Below are 18,308 nucleotides of genomic sequence, written 5' to 3'. Positions count from 1 at the left end.
AAATTTACGAAGCTACAGTAGAGATTTCAAGTTATAGTCTGGGGCAAACAAAAATAGTTTTAAAAACTCTTGGTTAATTTTGTATATAGATTTCATAAGTATTTAAGAAATTTTATGTAAAAGTTTATCAAAAATAAAATAATTATTTATTTATAAAAATAATAAGAAATTAATTATAATATTTAATTAAAAATGATTAAAAAAAATTTAAATTATGAAAATTAATATAAAATTATAATTTTTTTCATTTTATCTAAAAAATTATCTCATCACAGTTGGGCGAATGTCATTTTAGAGGAATTAATCTGTTAATTTCAAAATTGACAAAGAGGACGATGTTAAAACTAAAATATTTAAGTAAATTAATTATAATTTCAACAAATTATTTGTTTTTTTTTAACTTATAAAGTAAAATATCCTTTTTTGTAGTAAATGGGCGAAATTTATATTTTTATATAACAAAAAGTGGAGTTAATTTTAACTTCATTTAAGAATATATTTTAAAAAAAAAGAGTAAATGAAGCGCGTATCATCTTTAAAGACATCGTCCCGCTCCCTTCACAAACGCTTTATTGCTTAACCCTCACCACCTTCCTCCCTTTTTCGATTTTCTTTCACTACATTCCCTAAAAACAAAGCCTTCGAAATTTTGTTTTGGCCATGACAACCTATGGCACGATCCCGACTTCCTCATTGCCCTCGGCTAACATCAAATGCCTTTCTCAAGCCAAAGACCATATCCAAGAGGGCCTTGGAACTCGACGTCCATGGAAACTCATGTTCAACACCCACTCCATCAACCTCCCTCGAACTCTCTCTGAAGCCATTTCCAGGTTCAAAACTAACGCGTGTTACTTCCGTATGAATTACGCCATGATCGTGCTCATCATCCTTTTCCTCAGCCTATTATGGCACCCCATCTCCCTCATAGTCCTCGTTATAATGATGGCCCTTTGGTTGTTCTTGTACTTCCTGCGGGATGAACCCTTGGTTGTTTTCAACCGCTCGATTGACGATCGCGTGATTCTCGTTGCACTCGGAGTTTCGACCTTCCTGTTCTTGCTGTTGACTGATGCCACCTGCAACATTTTGGCTTCAGTTTCGATCGGTGCGGTTGTGGTCTTGTTGCACGCTTCGTTGAGGAAGATCGATGATTTGTATGATGAAGAAAATGCTGGCTTGGTTTCTGGACCTTCATCATCTTCATAACTCTTGATTTCTTTTCTTTTTCCATTCACATGCCCTACAAAGCTAGCCATTGTTTAAGTGAATAGTTTATGATAATTTGGCCGAGTAAACTGTATGCTGAAACAGTCTGGTTATGGTTCTGGCTCTTGACGATTGATTTGTACTTTTCTGTGTTTTCTGTTGTAACCTGATCTTTCACTTTCAGTTTCACACCGTTTGCTTGGCTTGCATGCTACTTTTTCAAACATTTGTGTCGGATAAGTATTGGTCTAGTTGTATTCATATTGCTATTTAAATATACGTAACATATATATAGGATAGCATCATGGTAAATGATGTGGAATTCTTTTAGTTTTACATAAATTTTAGACCGTTGGACGAATGAAAACAGATGGTTGAGATTAAAAGTATAAAGTATGAAGATATTTACTGGAAAAATATAATGGGTCAAGCTTAGTCATCCATTTAAAACTCTATGATTTTTGAGTAAAAGCTTACACCTCATCGGATAATATACAAACATATATAATTTATTTTTATCAGGTAAAATATGGATCTAATGGAAAAATAATATTAAGATTAGAGCATCATTGTAATTATTTTTAAATATTTGGAGGATATTTATATTATTTTAGGTCGAATTAAATTAAGTATTCTTCATTTAAAATATGATTCGATTTAAACCTAAAATAAAAAAAAACGATGTTATAAAGTCGGGTTCCGTCTGGTCCGGAATGATTGTGGCCATAATGATAGAAGTCATATGGGGCATATAGCTTTATGGCAAAAAGAAAAGGTTAAATGTGATTTGAAGTTGGAAGACATTGCATATGCAAGAGCCGAATCCTGTTTTGTAGTTAAATGTTTGGGATAATCTGATGTTAATATTTGGTCTGCCCTACATTGGATGTTCGGTTATGTCTTTTTCTATGATTCATGTGTTCCGGTTTTGAAATTCAAACACAAAATTTTGTTGAAAATTCATTTTATTAAATTAATGATTATTATTAGTAATATGATTAATCGACAGATACGATTTGTTAACGTATCTCTCACATTCATTGTATTAAACAAAACGAGCTTTTGAACTTTTAAGCCAAATCTGCGATAATGATGTGTATGAACATGTAGATTTATGGTTTAGCTATATCATTGATCACTTAATTATTGTTCCTTTTACTTTGATCATTGATCTTTGTCAATCAAATCACCTAATCGTTGATTTTTTTTTTTAATTTTGTCGATTAGACCATCTAATCAACGGTTTTGAAATTTTATCAACTAGATCATCTAATTATTTAATTTTATCAATTTGGTCATTGATCTTATTTACTCCATCCATGAATCATATTTAACCTTAGGATAATAAAGCTCATAGATTTTTCATATTTGGACCATATTAGAAATTTGGAAGCATTGTAAAACCTGGAATGTAAAATATATCCAAGTTTTTTGGAAAAGTATACACTGCAAGACTGGCTCATTATATATATAAAAAGGGTGTTCAAAACTTCAAATGGGTGATAAACACACACGCTAGTATCATGTGATGCTGACACATATTTTAGCAAGTAACCAACGAGCATAATAGCAAGCTTCTCTCTCTGGTGAGACCTTTTAGAGAAAACATTTTCCTCTTGAATTTGAAGATGGGTTGGAATCATTCATTTTTTATTGGTTCGTTATTAAGCCCGCAATACATTGATTGGGACCATAAATGAGATGAGACAGATCGTGAGCTATTCGAATTCGATTCGATCAAAATTTAGTTAATACTCGAACTCAGTTCTTGAAGAGGTGAAGCGAACTATTTATAACTAACTCGAAAAACGTCACTCGAATTGAAGTGGTAGTTTGCAAAAAGAAAGGGTCCAAAAGGGAAGCATCCCTGTTGTGTTGGGGTGGCTTAATTTTCTAACATTGTAAAGGCTAGCTTATTATGTTGCCCTCAGTTCTGATATCTCAACAAATTATAATATTTGATCTTATTCTCATAAATCATGTGAACCCAGGAGGGGAAAAGGCAGATTTCAGTGCATTTATTAGATGAATTATTCACCTGGTAAGCTGTTCAATTTATGCATGGATGGTCATACGCGAAGCTAATGAGTTCCTCCTTGATCTGAATTTTTCTTGAAATTCGAATTCAAAGTGGATTTTGCAGAGCAGAGAACTGAAGCCAGGTAAGAAAATTGACCCAACCTAAATAATTAATATAATGCCCCCAACCAATTCATCATATGGAAATAGGGATGTCTAAGGAAAGGCAGACTAAGAAAAAATGTTACCGAAAATGTTAATATTTTTTAACATTTCCGGTAGAACGTTACCTAAAATGTTATTTTTTTACCGAAAATGTTAATATCGGAAATATTCATTTTATGTAGCAAAATTAGTATTTTCGGTAAAAAAAATAACATTTTAGGTATCGCTCTACTAGAAATGTTAAAAAATATTAACATTTCTAATAACATCTTTCTTTAGCCCTATATCAGACTGACGTACAGTAGAACTATCCATGAAAATAGGGTTTTTTTGCTATCACCTCACTGAAATTCATGAAACGGCCAACTTTTCACACAAAAAAGAGCACAATTGTTCAAAACCAGACCAAAGAACACGAGGACAAATCAACGTTACAGAGGTAAGGAAGATTAAGACAACAAAAGCAACCAACCCCATTGGCTTCACTTGTGTTAAAGCATCCCACTAAAAACAAGGTAAGAAAAAATTGAACCTTGTGGTATGACCCATCTTTCTGCAACTTTCAGCCTTGTGTCATCGTGAGAGAAACATGCAATGGCCGGCTAAGTTTCATGTTACGGAAAAAGAAATGAGCATTTTTACAGGTAAAGATGATAAGGATGCTTCACCATCTGCTTGAATGAACGACTTCAAAGCCCCAAGTTTTGTCTGTTTCTTCATGCAAAGACAAAATTACAGACCATTTTTTTGTCGGCTTTGCCAGTTTCAGCAAACAAAACAATGGGGAAAGCAAAACCAGTCTTTTTACCACGAACTTTCAAAAAGAAATTTTTACTTTTGTGCTCACCAATAAAAGATTCAAAGCAACTGGTCTCCCCCCCCCCCTTGCACTGTAAAACAAAATCCCATACCAATAGACATGTGAAAGAAGGCTACATCGAATGGTCAAAAATCCATGTCAGCATTCTTACAGGCCATCTTAGGGGTTCGTGACTACCTCTCCAAACCAAGGTTCCGACTTCGATTCTCTGTTGGGAGTACAATGTCCGTAACAATGGCACCAACATCGAATCGCATAAAGATTGAATTACTTGAATTCATAGTACAAAGCATGTAAAAGAGAGGGAAGGAAGCAAATTTCTCAAGCTGAATCATTGATTTAATTTAGAAGAGGCATATTTTCACCATACCTTTTGACAATGGGCATTTCCAAAAAGAAATACAAAAACCCTACTAAAAACCTTGCTTCCAATACTACTACTATACAAAAGCAAGATGTAAATACTAAAAGAAAATACCATGGAAAGGCTTCATATGTATATGGCTTACCGTGTGTTAAGAAACCTAGTAAGCAAGCCTTTTACAAATGATCTTCACATGAAGTCCGCCTTGTTCTCGGCCTTGGTCCGTCAAGGGAGAGCTTTCCGCCGAACCCATCTAATGAATCACTAGCGAGTGGTCCACTGTAATGCCGTTGCTGCTCTGTCAATAACCGGCCACTACGGTTGCCGACATCATAACCTGGCGATGAGTAATTTGCATTCATGAGCACATCACCTTCCAATAAGCGGAGCACCTGTTGCAAAAGAGCATTCAAGCAATCAGCAAAATATTCCGAAACATATTGAGCAGTGACTTACTGACTTCAAATTCATGATTTGACAAAGAAGATATTTTTGTAAGCCCAAAGGTATTGGTTCCAAATACATTACACTCTAAGCAACATAATCTGATATCTAACCACTTATGTCTTCCATTCCGAAAACGAAATTGGGAAATATACGGCTAGGAAAATAACAAACAGAGACAATTGTTCATTTGAATAAACACTTCAACAAAATTTCGATAGTCAACCTATGTTTGCGTTGAGTATGTGAGTTTACCTGTGACATGCGAGGCCTACAATGAGGATCCCGCCTTACGCATAACGATGCGGCATGAAGCATGCAATAGACTTCGTGTTCAGAATAGCGATCCTCCAATCTGGGGTCCACCAATTCATCTATAGCATATTGTTCCAAAAGTGGACATGCCTATTCAAGATCGTAATATAAGCAATAAGTACTCTTGTTTTAGCCCTTCATTCATATGGCAGGTGGCATCATGTATTTTAAAAATTGTTCTTAAAGTTACATGAGAGTAAAGACTAGTCTCTTGAAGCAAGATATACAAGCCGAGTTTCAAAATTACCCATTCAGTAAGACATTGCTGGCCCTTCGGCCTATTAAGGTCCACAGCTTTCCGTCCAGTAACTAGTTCAATTAACACCACTCCAAAGGAATAAACATCGGCTTTTTCTGTGATTTGGCCAAATTGAGCATATTCTGGTGCCAAATACCTATAGTACAGCATAAATCATTGTTGAATTCTGCAATGGCATATAGGGAAGTTAAAATTATAAAAGGGGTAAAAGAAGTCTTTGAAGACTACCCAAATGTTCCAATAACTCTGGTTTCGACTCCAGTATCACCGTCAGGTTGCCATCTTGCAAGGCCAAAATCGCCAACCTGTCAAAACCAAAACTGAATGAACACCTGTAGATACAATTATTCAAGAAAGCTATGAAAGGTTAACTTACACAATGGCTTCACCTATCATATATTTTAAAAAATTTAAGTTAATAAGTTTGGAAGTACTACTAATGCGTATGTTGGGAAAATTAAACGCCAACTGAGTGAAACCCTTTAAAATTTTGAATACCAAATAAAATATTTCATAGTTTTCGCAGATATTTTACTAGAACAAAAAAAAAAGCTAAACGATTCTCCTTAATGTCAAGGCAAGAAATAATGAATTCTTTTAGCCTTTAAATACCAAATTAAAACGATGCAGAGGAGTTAGAAAGTCTGCATACCAAAGGTTCAAAATCATGGGTGATGAGGATGTTGTTTGGCCGCATGTCACGATGCACAATGCAGCCAACTCTGCATTCTTCATGTAGGTATCTCAGACCTCTAGCAGCTCCTACTGCAATCTTTTGCCGTGCAAACCATTCTAGAGGTTCCAGATGACGCCCTGAAAGACATGAAATTTATGGTACAGTCAAAACAAGCTCTTTTAAAGCTCAAAGCCAACACAGAAAACCCTTTGAAGGAACCACTGGTCAGGACAAATAATGAACGTATATATATCACAGTTGCATTAGATCAACATGAAAAGTTTATTCTACTTCAACAAAAAGAAATACCATATAGATGAGAATCCAGGGATCCATTGCATATGTACTCATAAACGAGCAAGCGCCTTCTATCCTCGATGCAGAATCCAATCAGCATAACAACATTCCTGTGCTGAGCACAGCTCAGGACTTCCACCTCTGAGCAGAACTCAACATCTCCTTGAGAACTAGCCAATTTGTGTTGCTTGACTGCAATCGCCTGACCATCAGGGAGTAGCCCTCTATGAACAGATCCAAACCCACCCTCAGCCAAGAAATTAGCTTGTGAAAACCCACCAGTTGCAAGCTCCAATTCAGCATAGGTAAACCACCTTGGTGGTTTTCCAAATACAGGTGAATTATGCTGACATATTGAACACAATGGAGGAGGGCCAGGAGGGGCATTTCTCGATAATGAAACTGCTTCCCTCACATTTCCGCTAAATTCAGTATCACTCCTAAAAGTTGATATTCCAATGCCAGCCTCTCTATCAAGTTCTGAAAATTTCTCCAGCAAGGCTTTTGTTGTTGAAGCTTGGGCCCCATCGTGAACTCTTCCTGAAGTTTCTTCAAGGTGTCGTGAGGATTGACCATGAGAAATAAGATACTCTGTTATCCATGGTTGGAACCTTAAACTCGTTGAAGCTAAGGATAAATTTTCACTCTCTGGGTCGGAACCACATTCATCAAGACCCTCAATTTCTTTAATGACCAACGATTCCTCCTTCTTTAGGTCTCCATTCCCTTCTGAGTTGAAAAAAGAAGTGCCTGGATCGGAGCTAGACACTGATGAGTTTCCTGCTTCAGTAGCGGTAAATGGTGTCCCGAGCTCTGGACTACTAGCTGGAGTGACAACTGGCCCTCGAATAGAACCAGATGATGCATCTTTGTTTTCGGAGTACTTTTTGGATGCTTCATTTGCCCCAAATTTTAATTGACAAGATGCTTCAGTTTCCTTCTCAGGTGATCCAACCAAATTTAAGCGGAGAACTTTTGCCTGTGAATTCTTAATAACCACAATGTTGCATTGCAACTCCTCAATGCATCGTTTTTCTTCGTGCTTAAGCTGCCTAGAAAATCCAAGAAACAAAGACAAAAGGATGGGAGTGAGTGTATACCCCTTTTAGATCAAACACAAAAGAAAAAGGGGAAAGGAAACAAAAGGAAGAAGACATAGAGGAAACAGGATGTTACTTGTCCAATACAACCCAACTAGCAAGGGCTCGCTTGGCCTCGACAGCCACCGCTCCAGAAGGTGATCCAGAAACAATTTTTATCTTGACATTGATCTGTTCAGTTAGGTTGGGAAACAACGCATTAGCAGGCCAGGACATTTAGATAAAACAGTAATCTACTTGAGCACCCAGAGCAAGTTATTTACCTTGTTTGGATCATAAACATCATGAAGCTGGAGAATCATTTGTGAGCAGGAATCAGTGATATCAGATTTTTTCTCCGAATTTGATCCTGAGTGAGACTTCCTACTGGCGCAGTCCCCGGCAAATCTTGGAAAACTCCATTTTTTACCTGGAGTACAGCATTTAACAGACAAGCTGGGGTTATTGAAGAAAATGAAGATAAAGAGGATTTTTCATAAGTTAAACACCATAATCATTCCTAATTATGACTCTTTCCAGCTTTGATCACATTTCTCTGTGCCACAACATAACTTAACATGTTCATGGAAACAAGAAACACTAACTTCTTCAGACAGAAAAACCAGTTGCGGAACACGGTATAACCAAACCACTTGGACAGTGAGGTTCAAAAGTTACCATGAGCAGTAATGTTTTAAAAGCTCAATAAATGATTCTCCAGGTAGAATCAAAACCAGCAGAAAACAAGACAATAGTACCTGAGCCAGGTGAAGGAACAACAACAAACAATGTAATGCAATCTCCAGGTTGAACAACATGTGTCAAAGCCCACACTAGAGCAGCCTTGGGAATTTCTTTGGATGCCTTAACAGCAACAACAACTTTCTCGGCTGCATTCAAGCCGCCTTTTTCCTGTTTCCCTTTCTGTTCCCGACTCATTTGGCACCAAGAATTTCTACAGAACTTTCCTCACTTAACAGATTCAACTCTTAGAAACCAATGATCATTTTAGAAGCCAAAACAACAAGTCTTAAAAAGGCACAAACAAAACAAAACATTTGCATTATTGATCTGGCCCCACCATATTGGCTTCTAGGACATGTACAACCGACATGGCTAACTATTCCATTCCAGATAATCTGCAGAGATACAGAGAGATACCAGAAACTAGGACAGGACCCTATTCAATTATTCACATTAACTCCTTAGAATAAGTCACCCTCCAATGAAAAAGAAAACCCATTTTCCTAATTGCAAAATTGAAGAAGATCTAGCTACCCTTCTGTCTCTGAAAACAGGAAACTAAGTTCTTTAGCTTAAATTAGGCACTTGATTGACAAGAAAACCATTGTTCAACTGCAAAACAACAACCCCTAAAAATGAACTTCAATACATCTATTGAACACAACTAGCTTTGCTTTTTTCCCCCTTGGAAGGGGTTCAAGCTATAAAACAAGTATAAATTTGGATACAAAGATCAGTTTTCCCACCCTTTTTTTCTTGTTCAATGTTTTATAGAAACAGAACAAAAATTCAGTTGTCTGATTCTTTTATGTATGAGTCCATACAAAGATGATCAAACCACGATGATGACAAGGCTGGTATATGATTGCCGGGCCCAGATTTCTTGCAGATGGATTTGACTGTAGAATCTTCACAAAGTCAAAAGGAAGCACCCATTTTAAGCCTCGAAATTCAAGCCACGACCCAAGTTCAAATCCTGCAAAAATTGTGCAAAAAAAATATAGAGATCAGTAAAATTTTGAATTTTGAACATACATTCAAACCCTGCTTGTTTGGCTAGAAAATGCAAGAAAACAACAAGAATTACCAAATTAACAACATGGTTTCCCCCTTTCTTCTCTTTTCAATAAACAAAACCCATAACGACAAACCAGCAAAATCATAAAAAAGAGTAAGAGAACAAAATCAGATCCCTTGCAACTCCTTGAACCAGAAAAAAAAATATCCTCTCAGCCCAAACGTGCCCTTGATTTCAATATTCAAGGTTCATCAATCTTCTCATTAACTAAACAACAAAGTAAAAAAAACAACAGACGTAGAAAAACATTTTAAAATACAAAAGAAGACGAAGATATACGAAACCAAACATTACCAGCTAACTTTCTTTAACAATTCAAACCCCATAAGTTTGTTTTTAAACAAAAATTCAGACGCCCGTTGACAAAAAGGAAGCCACTTTCATTTGAAAAAAAAAAAAAGAAGACGAAGAAGAAGATAGGACAACTTTGTTGAAGAAAATATATACGAAAAAAAAAAGTGGGGGGAAAAACATGGGAAACAAAATATTTCGTACCCCAGACACGAAATAGTTAGACTTCTGTTTTCATTCAATTTTTGTTTATTTATTTTGCCTCACACCAATTGTTCTTGTTTCAGCATCTGGGCTAAAAGGAAGCTAAGCTTAAAGAATTAATGCGGTTAAATATTCATATGTACCGTAACTTTTTTCATTTAAAAACAGGCGTAAGAGATTTTTATTAGGTTAATACAAAATTAAGGGTCTGAATTATATTTTTTATTTAAGCGTTTAAATTACTTTTTGATTAATTCAGTTTTTTAATGTTTCTAATATTATATTTTTAGGTGTCTAAACCGTTATCGTTGTTAAATGATATCACTTATAAAATTTTAAAAACTTATAATCTTCTAAATATAAAATTTTCAAACTTACATGCGTGACACGTGTTATTTAACAGTGAAATTTAATTACAACAACTGAAGCACATAAAAATATAACGTTGGAAACACCTGAATTAATAAAAAAAATTAACCACATAAATGAAAAAATGTATAGTTAAATACTTATTTTTGTATTAAACATTTTTATTATGAAGATTTAGATAAAGTATGCAGTAGTTCTTGAGTATAGGTATATTTTGTAATATCTTTTAACTATAAAATTTATTTCTAGTATGTGATTATTATATTTTAATCAGTATGTTAATATTCAATTCAACCGTCATTGTTTTAGTAAAAAAAATGTGAGTTTGAAACATAAAAACAATCAAATAGTTATTTGTAAGTTCTAATAATAAGAGAAATCAACAAAGAAACGTCTCATAATCAAAATATTATTTTATAATTTTTAATAATTGAGAAACTCAACAAATTAATATTTTATAATCATGGACCATTTATACATTTTACCTAAATAAAACCTTTGTTTATGTCTCAAATTATTGTTTCATTTTTAAAGATTTATTCATATTTTTTAACAGTATTTTAAATAAAAATATAATTGAAAAAGATTTAAAACTTTAAAATTATAAATTTAAAGCTTAAGGGCTATTTTTATTCACGTATTAGTCTCAACTTATTATTTTTGTCCATATAACTTTTTTACATTATTTTAACCCTCAAAGTTGTTTAAGGATACATCTTATTCTTTGAAGTTTGTTTTAACTAATAAAAATGTTAGTTTTGTACATTTTTTGACGCTAATTGTTTCCAAGTCAGCCAATATTATTGACATAATTTGATGATTATATAATATTTATTAAAAAATAAATAATAAAATATTTATTAAATACAACAATTAAGGAAAAATAAAATTTTAATTTAATCATTTAATTTTACTGAAATAAATAATAAAATTAAAAAACTTTGATCGTTACATTTACTGAAATAAATAATAAAATTAAAAAACTCTGATCGTTACATTTAATAAATATTTTAACTTAATCTCCACGTATACGAAAAACTCACAATTCTTTTAGGGGCGTTTGGATCATGGAATGTACGATTATCATTGAGAATAAAATTATTGGAATATTACATTACTTAATACATTACTTGGAATCTTGTATTATCTTGTTTGGTTTGTTTGACATGAATACAAGAATACATTGTTTGAATAAATGAATATAAGATAAGAAAAATTTTTTATTTTACAAATTTGCCCTTGAGATAATTTTCTTTTTCAATAAATGAAATCTCATAGAAAATATACTTTTTATTATTTCTAATTTATATATTTTTAATAAAGTTTATATATATATATATATGTATATAGTTTAATATATATTTTAATTACATTTAATTTTTAATAAAGTTATTTATATATTTTAATAAAATTTTTACATAAATAACTACGTAGAGAACTCATCACCTTAAAAAATGTTGCAATATAAAAAAAGAGTTACAACCTAAAATGTGGTGAGATTTGAAAATTCTGTGCAATTTAAAATGACAACCATAAAATATATTGCTTGATTGTTGAAAAAGGATTTCTACCATACATTTATTATTTTTGTCTTTTAATTTTTTAATGAAAAACCAACCATATACACAAAAATAACACATCAACCATAAAAAACAACAACTATGTTTTGATTTGCAAAAGATAATAATAATGACATTTTAAATTTAAATGTATATGTTGATTATCTTATGTACACAAAATTATCAGAATCAAAAGTTGCTCTAATATACTGATATATACTTGGTAAAACTAAATAAAAGAGTTGGCAACATATTCTAAAGCAAGTTTAAGGAGATCCGATCTCTAGAAAAACTGATTAGCTGCCTGCAATAGAATTGACGTAAAATATGGAATTTATTTGAATAATTTTGAAAAATCTAAAATGATTGGTTATCGTGATTTGTATGGGTTGAGTTGTTGCTTGCGGAAATGGTGAAAAATAGGCGGCGGATGTTAAATTAGCTGCCTGCAATATTAATACTGTTTACTCTTCGCCTCGTGTCGCTTTCACACATTGATGGACACTACACTGGACTGGACCACTTTCATCGGATCACAATTTTTTTACAACAATAATAAAATTCTATTCTTATATGTAATGGGATAAGGTAGTAGGCTGTCCCCAACATCTGATTGAGAGCAGCTTCCGTAGAAGACCTCCGACAGTAGGAAAATTAAAAATAAAGAGAAAATACAATTCACGTATAAATAAATAAATAAATACATAGTTAAACAGTCTTCATATACAGTCTTCATATGCGCGTCTGTAATGGGAAGTAATCCCTACAAATAAATTCCTGCGTAAAAATCTCTGCATATATACAGAAACGTAAGTCCCGGCTAAATTTAAAAAGAGGAAACATGAAGAGAATGATACACAGAAATCAACGATAACAAGCTACGAGAATGAATAAAATCAAATGGGTTAAAAACCTAAACTAAAACAATACTATTCCGCTACCCTAATTCTAAGTCTTCATAAATTTTAATTTTTTTTTTACAATTTTTCTATATTTCAAGTATTGGTTTTGCATTTTTTTCACTGTGGCTCTCTCGATTTTTTTTTATAAGTTACATCTTTCCTTAATTATATTTTTTATTTTTATTCATCATACTTTAATTTTTTTAATTTACTCACTAAAATTTTAAATTATTCTTATTTTGATTACTCTTAATTATTTTATTATTATTTTGGTATGACATTATATTTTTATTATTATTTAATATAAAATAAAAAATAAAATTTGGTCAAACATTACCGTCGACCATCGTCGATCGTCATAGATGGTCGTTCGATTCCAAATTTAATAGGTCAGTTTGTCTTGATCCCCTGAGTCCGAATCTTATAGTTGTTTCATCGAAATATGTCTCAAAACCAATTAATCTCGACTGAAATATTTCGGTTTCCTTACTTTCAATCTTCAATTCATAAACGTAAGAGCAAGTTCCGAGGTAAATCGACCAATGAAATTTGGGACTTAACACTAACCATCTATAGCGGTCAACGATGGCTAGTGGTGTCCAACCACTTTGTATTTTTAGTTTATATTTTAACTTATTTTATATTAAATAATAATAATAAATGTTATGTCATACAAAAATAATAATAAAATAATTAGAAGAGATCAAAATCGAAAATTCAATGAGTAAATTAGAAAATTAAAAAGTACGATGAGAAAAATATGAGAAGTATAGTTCAATGAAAAATATTGTAATTTACTCTCTTTTTTTCATGGTGCCCCTGTCAAGTGTCAACGTCATCTCACGGTACACTTTCCCTCATGGGCGATTTGACCTAACTGACCCTTTTTTATTTTAAATTCTCCCGTTATAACACCCGTTGACCAATATTTCCCGAAGTAGTACCCTTTTGGCTGAGGTGGCACAAAGGCGCGTGGCATCCCTGGGGACGCGCTTTACTTGGGTTTATGCTGAGTCGGATGCCACGAGTGAAAGGCGCATCCTAGGGGATGCGCTTTACGTAGGTTCTTCTGAATCAGATGCCACGCTGGTTTTTTTTAATAATAAAAATTTTATATTTATTGTTATTATAAATTATTAATAAATTATTAATATATTATGTATCAATATAAATTATTAATAATAGAGAAAATAACCTCAGTGACCAAAAATCCCATATAATATACAATTTTAACCAACTTTTTCGTGATTTGCCAAAATGACCAACAAAATCACAATGCGATCGCTAATTCGCAACGCGATCTCCATTATCGCAAATCAGTTTCCAGATAAGCAACGCGATTATGACTATCGCTAATTCGTAATGCGAATACGTAAATCGCAATGCGAATCTGACTATCGCAATGCGATTTACATAGCGCCATTCGTATTAACGCGCATTTGTTTTTCAAATTCCAAACACGATTTTTTTCTTAATATATCGAAAACTGAACCGTCCACAGTAATCGCAACTCATAACCTCAAACCTAAAATCACAACACTCAGTCCCATCTCCATCTCTCACTCTCTACGGTGAAATCCGTCCCCATCTCCGAAGATTTCCGTCCCCATCGCCGGCTAAATCCCTCACAACTATTCACGGTCAGAAATCCCTCACAATCATTCAGAAATGGAAAATCAACCTCCGAGGGTTAGTTTTTTTTAATTATTTTTAATTTGAAATTTTTGCATTATTTTAGGTTTTTCATATTGAAATTGATTATAAGTTTACTGGTAATTTCAATAATAGATTAACCATTTCACTTAGATTTCTTATTAAATTCATTCGATTGCTGCCAATACTGCTAAACTGTTTAGTATTTAACCCTGTGAAGTTAGTATGTGTCTTTGTTTTGTCTTTTGGTTGAAGTAATGTAGAAGACGAATAGTTTCGAGAATGAAAATCGCAACGCGGAAATGACTATCGCAACGAGAGAATCGCAACGCGAAACCAAAATCGCATTGCGATTTTCATTTCGCGTTGCGATTCTCTCGTTGCGATTTTCATTTTGCGTTGCGATTCTCTCGTTGCGATAGTCATTTCGCGTTGCAATTCTCTCGTTGCGATAGTCATTTCCTCGTTGCGATTTTCATTATCTCGTTGTGATTTTCATTTCAACCAAAAGACAAAACAGTGTTGCAAATTTTAGTTTCAATAATAAACTACTATTTATGTTTATTGTTTTTGGTATATCTTCACAGTGTAGTTTTTGGTATATCTAACTTGGTTATTTCGATGGAGGGGTAAGTCTTATATTTTTCTTATATTTCAATTTGATTATTTTTTTTTAAATTTATGTAAGTTACTAATATATGTCTTTTTTTGTAAAACAACATATCGATGCGTGGGTTTCACGTCTTCTAATAATTAGGAAACTTAAGGAAAATAAAAGAAATACACGATATACAATTATGCCGACGTCTTTTAACGCCGTTCACTTGAAGAATCAACGAGATGAATCATTTGCGTTGGGCAATGGACAAGCTAAACTTTATCCTGCATGGTGGGAGGTCGATAAGGTTAGTATTTATTTTAGATTAAGTTTAAAGGTATTCATAAATAAGTGCGCAAATGAATGAATTATTACTTATGATTGCAGGTGTTTATCCCTGTTTTGGAACGTAAACATTGGCTTCTCGTCGAGCTTCAGCTCCCATCCCTTAAGGCAATAGTATATGACAGCATGATAAATTACATATCATTGGCTGATTTAAGAGATATTATTAAGGGATGGAGCTCTCATTTGGCTAAATTCTTGGATGCGATAAATTATTGGACTCGTTCTGGAAACAAGAAGCCAAAGAAGCTCAATATTACAGTTAGCAGAGACGAGACCGCACCACAACAAACGAAAGGACCCAGAGGGGATTGTGGTCCTCTCGTATGCTTGGCGTTGGAGCGTTTGATCACAGGAAGTATAAAGTATCTACCTCCCACCGATAGAGATAAAGCTGCAGTAGGCTTGTGGTTTCGGCATTATATGGCTAGATCGATATATACGAGACGCTACCTACCTGCATCCGCGTTATAAAAATATCCATAAACAATTGGTAAGTTTATAGGCTTGTGGTTTGAAAATGTTTGGTTAAGTACCTAGAATTCAATAATTTGCTGTTTGTAGGTTTTAGATGTGTAGAAAGTGTTGTTTGAGCAAATGTTTGGTTTCTGCAGGTTAATCTCAGAAGTGAGCTACGTGAAAATGATGTATGGCTGCAAAAGTTGATTCAATAGTAGATGAGGAAATAAGAATTATTGCTTATTTTTTTATTGTTTAATTGATTTGTAAAAGATGATTTGTAAAAGTTGATTTGTTTAATTGATGTGAACATAATTCTTATTTGTGCTTGTTTAATTGATTGAAATGTAATGGTTGATTTTGTTGATTTCAATCTGCATTATGTTGAAGGCAAAAATGACTATCGCAATGCGAAATGAAAATCGCAACGAGGGAATCGCAAAGCGAAATGAAAATCGCAACGCGATTTCGCATTGCGATTCTCTCGTTGCGATTTTCATTTCGCATTGCGATAGTCATTTCCGCGTTGCGATATACATTAAGATGATTGTGAACGTCATTTCCGTGTTGCGATAGTCAAATGATTGCCTAATAAGTGATAACAACTGAACAGATCATAGCAATTTTCAAACTCAAGTTACTAATACATGCCTAACTGAAAATGTTAAAAGTTCACACATAAAATCTACATAATACAACGTTTGCATTTAAAAATCACCTAAGTTAACAGTCCCAAAAGGTGAAGCCAGTTGTGATTGGGATTTTAAAGATGATTGCGGTTTTGATTGCCTTTTGATTGACACCATATGAGCTTTGGATTTTGATGAGGATCCATATTTTGGTAGAGGAAAAGATGATTGTGATGGCACTGGTGATCCATATGTCAACCTTGTATGACCACTTTCCTTGCACCGACTACATGTCGATCTCTTCTTCTCTTCACCCTTAGACGGTATACGATCGTGACTTTTTGGTCGGCCAGGTAGCCTTCTGTCCATGGCTAGTGGCAAAACTGTTTGTAAGTCATCTGGTATGTCCCACTCAGAATGATGTAGAATAGGGTAGACAATCTCGCCATAAGTCTGTCGATATACTTCTGTAGTGTAGCAATCCATAGCGTATGCGCTTGAATCATCTTGGTTTAGATGAAGAGAAACTTTTATAACATGGCCAAACGGATAACCAGATGTTTGCCATTTCATACAACTACACGTCTTTGCATTTAGACCGACAAGCCCATTTAAGTTATTATCCAGTACTTCAAACAAAGTGTTTGAACATGGTTCAACTCTCCATGATGTTGACTTCACAACACGTTTCGTTATCTTTTTTTCTGTCCATGGTGTAACACGATGTTCCAATGTTCCTGTAAATTTAAATAAATAATACTTAGTAAAATATATGATAAGTTACGAATTTAAAGAAATAATACCTGCATGGTTTCTTTTCTTGTAGTACCATTGTTGAATAGAGGCTCGAAAAAACTCTATTAACATAGTAATGGGTAATTTCCGGGAATGACGACTTAGAGCATTGATTGATTCTGCACTATTAGACGTCATGAAACCATATCTTGCTCCAAGTTGATGTACTCTTGACCATCTTTCAAACCCAACATCTTCTAGTGTTTGAGCACACTGAGGCAAAACACGTCTTAAACAGTTTATATGCTTATTAAAATCCACTTCCCGATAAGCTTTTACAGCCTTCCAGTATGTCAATTTGTGATTTTTTATACCAGCAGACCTTGATTTTAGATTTCTATACAAATGAACACCACAAAGTCCATGAAAAGCATCTGGGAAACACCTTCTAACAGCGTTGTCAATTGAGTTTGCCCTATCATATATGATTGTCAGATTGCTAATAGGACCTATGTAATCCCTAAGATGCCCCATAAACCATGTCCATGAATCAAAAGTTTCAGATTTGCCAACCCCGTAAGCTATTGGCAATATCCCATTGTTAGCATCCATGGCTACTGCTAATAAGTTTACTCCAAGGTATCGACCTTTCAAATGTGCTCCGTCAACTATAATAACTGGGCGCATGCAAGTAATAAACGAACGAATCTACAAAATAATATACACAAGAAATATAATCATTTAAATGTGAAATGCATGTAACTAACAAAAATGAGTCAACAAAATTATATTGATTTACTAACCGCAGCACCAATGGCGATAAACAGCAACTCAAAGCGTCCATCTCTATCTGTTTTGATATGAGTTACCGACCCAGAATTTTTCAGCTTTAAATTGTGACAATAAGCCGGCAGTTGGGCAAACGATGCTTCTGGCGACCCCCTCAACAATTCCAAGGCATAACATTTGGCTCTCCAAGCTTGAGAATATGATATACTAATCTTAAACTGAGCATTCATGTCAGTTATAATTTCATGTCCCCGATATACCCTGCCATTCAAAAACATTAACTCAGCCAGAAAACCACCCAACACC

The 18,308-nt window shown here is 33.9% G+C and overlaps 2 protein-coding genes across 2 annotated transcripts; one reads left to right on the top strand and one right to left on the bottom strand.

Annotated features, from left to right (window-relative positions):
- The first annotated feature begins 559 nt into the window (after window positions 1-559).
- LOC120179680 (PRA1 family protein F3-like) lies at window positions 560-1,335 on the top strand. Its single transcript, XM_039185214.1, has one exon. The coding sequence runs from the start codon at window positions 661-663 to the stop codon at window positions 1,207-1,209; it is 549 nt and encodes a 182-aa protein (XP_039041145.1). The 5' UTR covers window positions 560-660; the 3' UTR covers window positions 1,210-1,335.
- A 3,250-nt stretch (window positions 1,336-4,585) lies between these two features.
- LOC120179713 (inactive protein kinase SELMODRAFT_444075-like) lies at window positions 4,586-9,687 on the bottom strand. The gene is made up of 11 exons (XM_039185241.1): window positions 9,479-9,687; window positions 9,138-9,367; window positions 8,406-8,786; window positions 7,932-8,077; window positions 7,745-7,839; window positions 6,581-7,620; window positions 6,248-6,408; window positions 5,824-5,900; window positions 5,584-5,731; window positions 5,277-5,426; window positions 4,586-4,969 (listed from the first exon to the last, which is right to left on the bottom strand). Exons 3-11 carry the CDS (start codon window positions 8,584-8,586, stop codon window positions 4,754-4,756), a joined length of 2,214 nt encoding a protein of 737 aa, XP_039041172.1. The 5' UTR covers window positions 8,587-8,786; window positions 9,138-9,367; window positions 9,479-9,687; the 3' UTR covers window positions 4,586-4,753.
- Between the last annotated feature and the right edge of the window lie 8,621 nt (window positions 9,688-18,308).

This window comes from Hibiscus syriacus, unplaced genomic scaffold, assembly GCF_006381635.1.
Source record: "Hibiscus syriacus cultivar Baekdansim isolate YM2019G1 unplaced genomic scaffold, ASM638163v2 tig00112443_pilon, whole genome shotgun sequence".
NCBI classification, from domain to species: Eukaryota; Viridiplantae; Streptophyta; class Magnoliopsida; order Malvales; family Malvaceae; genus Hibiscus; species Hibiscus syriacus.
The sequence above is the reverse complement of the archived record's forward strand: the minus strand, read 5'-3'. Positions and strand labels throughout refer to the sequence as shown.

Excerpts from the sequence above, each read along its gene's own strand:
- LOC120179680 (XM_039185214.1), top strand. The coding sequence starts at position 661 with ATGACAACCTATGGCACGATCCCGACTTCCTCATTGCCCTCGGCTAAC.
- LOC120179713 (XM_039185241.1), bottom strand. The coding sequence starts at position 8,586 with ATGAGTCGGGAACAGAAAGGGAAACAGGAAAAAGGCGGCTTGAATGCA. Across the intron at positions 5,901-6,247 it reads CCCATGATTTTGAACCTTTG|GTTGGCGATTTTGGCCTTGC; the intron begins GTATGCAGACTT and ends TGGTTTTGACAG. Across the intron at positions 5,732-5,823 it reads AGAGTTATTGGAACATTTGG|GTATTTGGCACCAGAATATG; the intron begins GTAGTCTTCAAA and ends GCTGTACTATAG.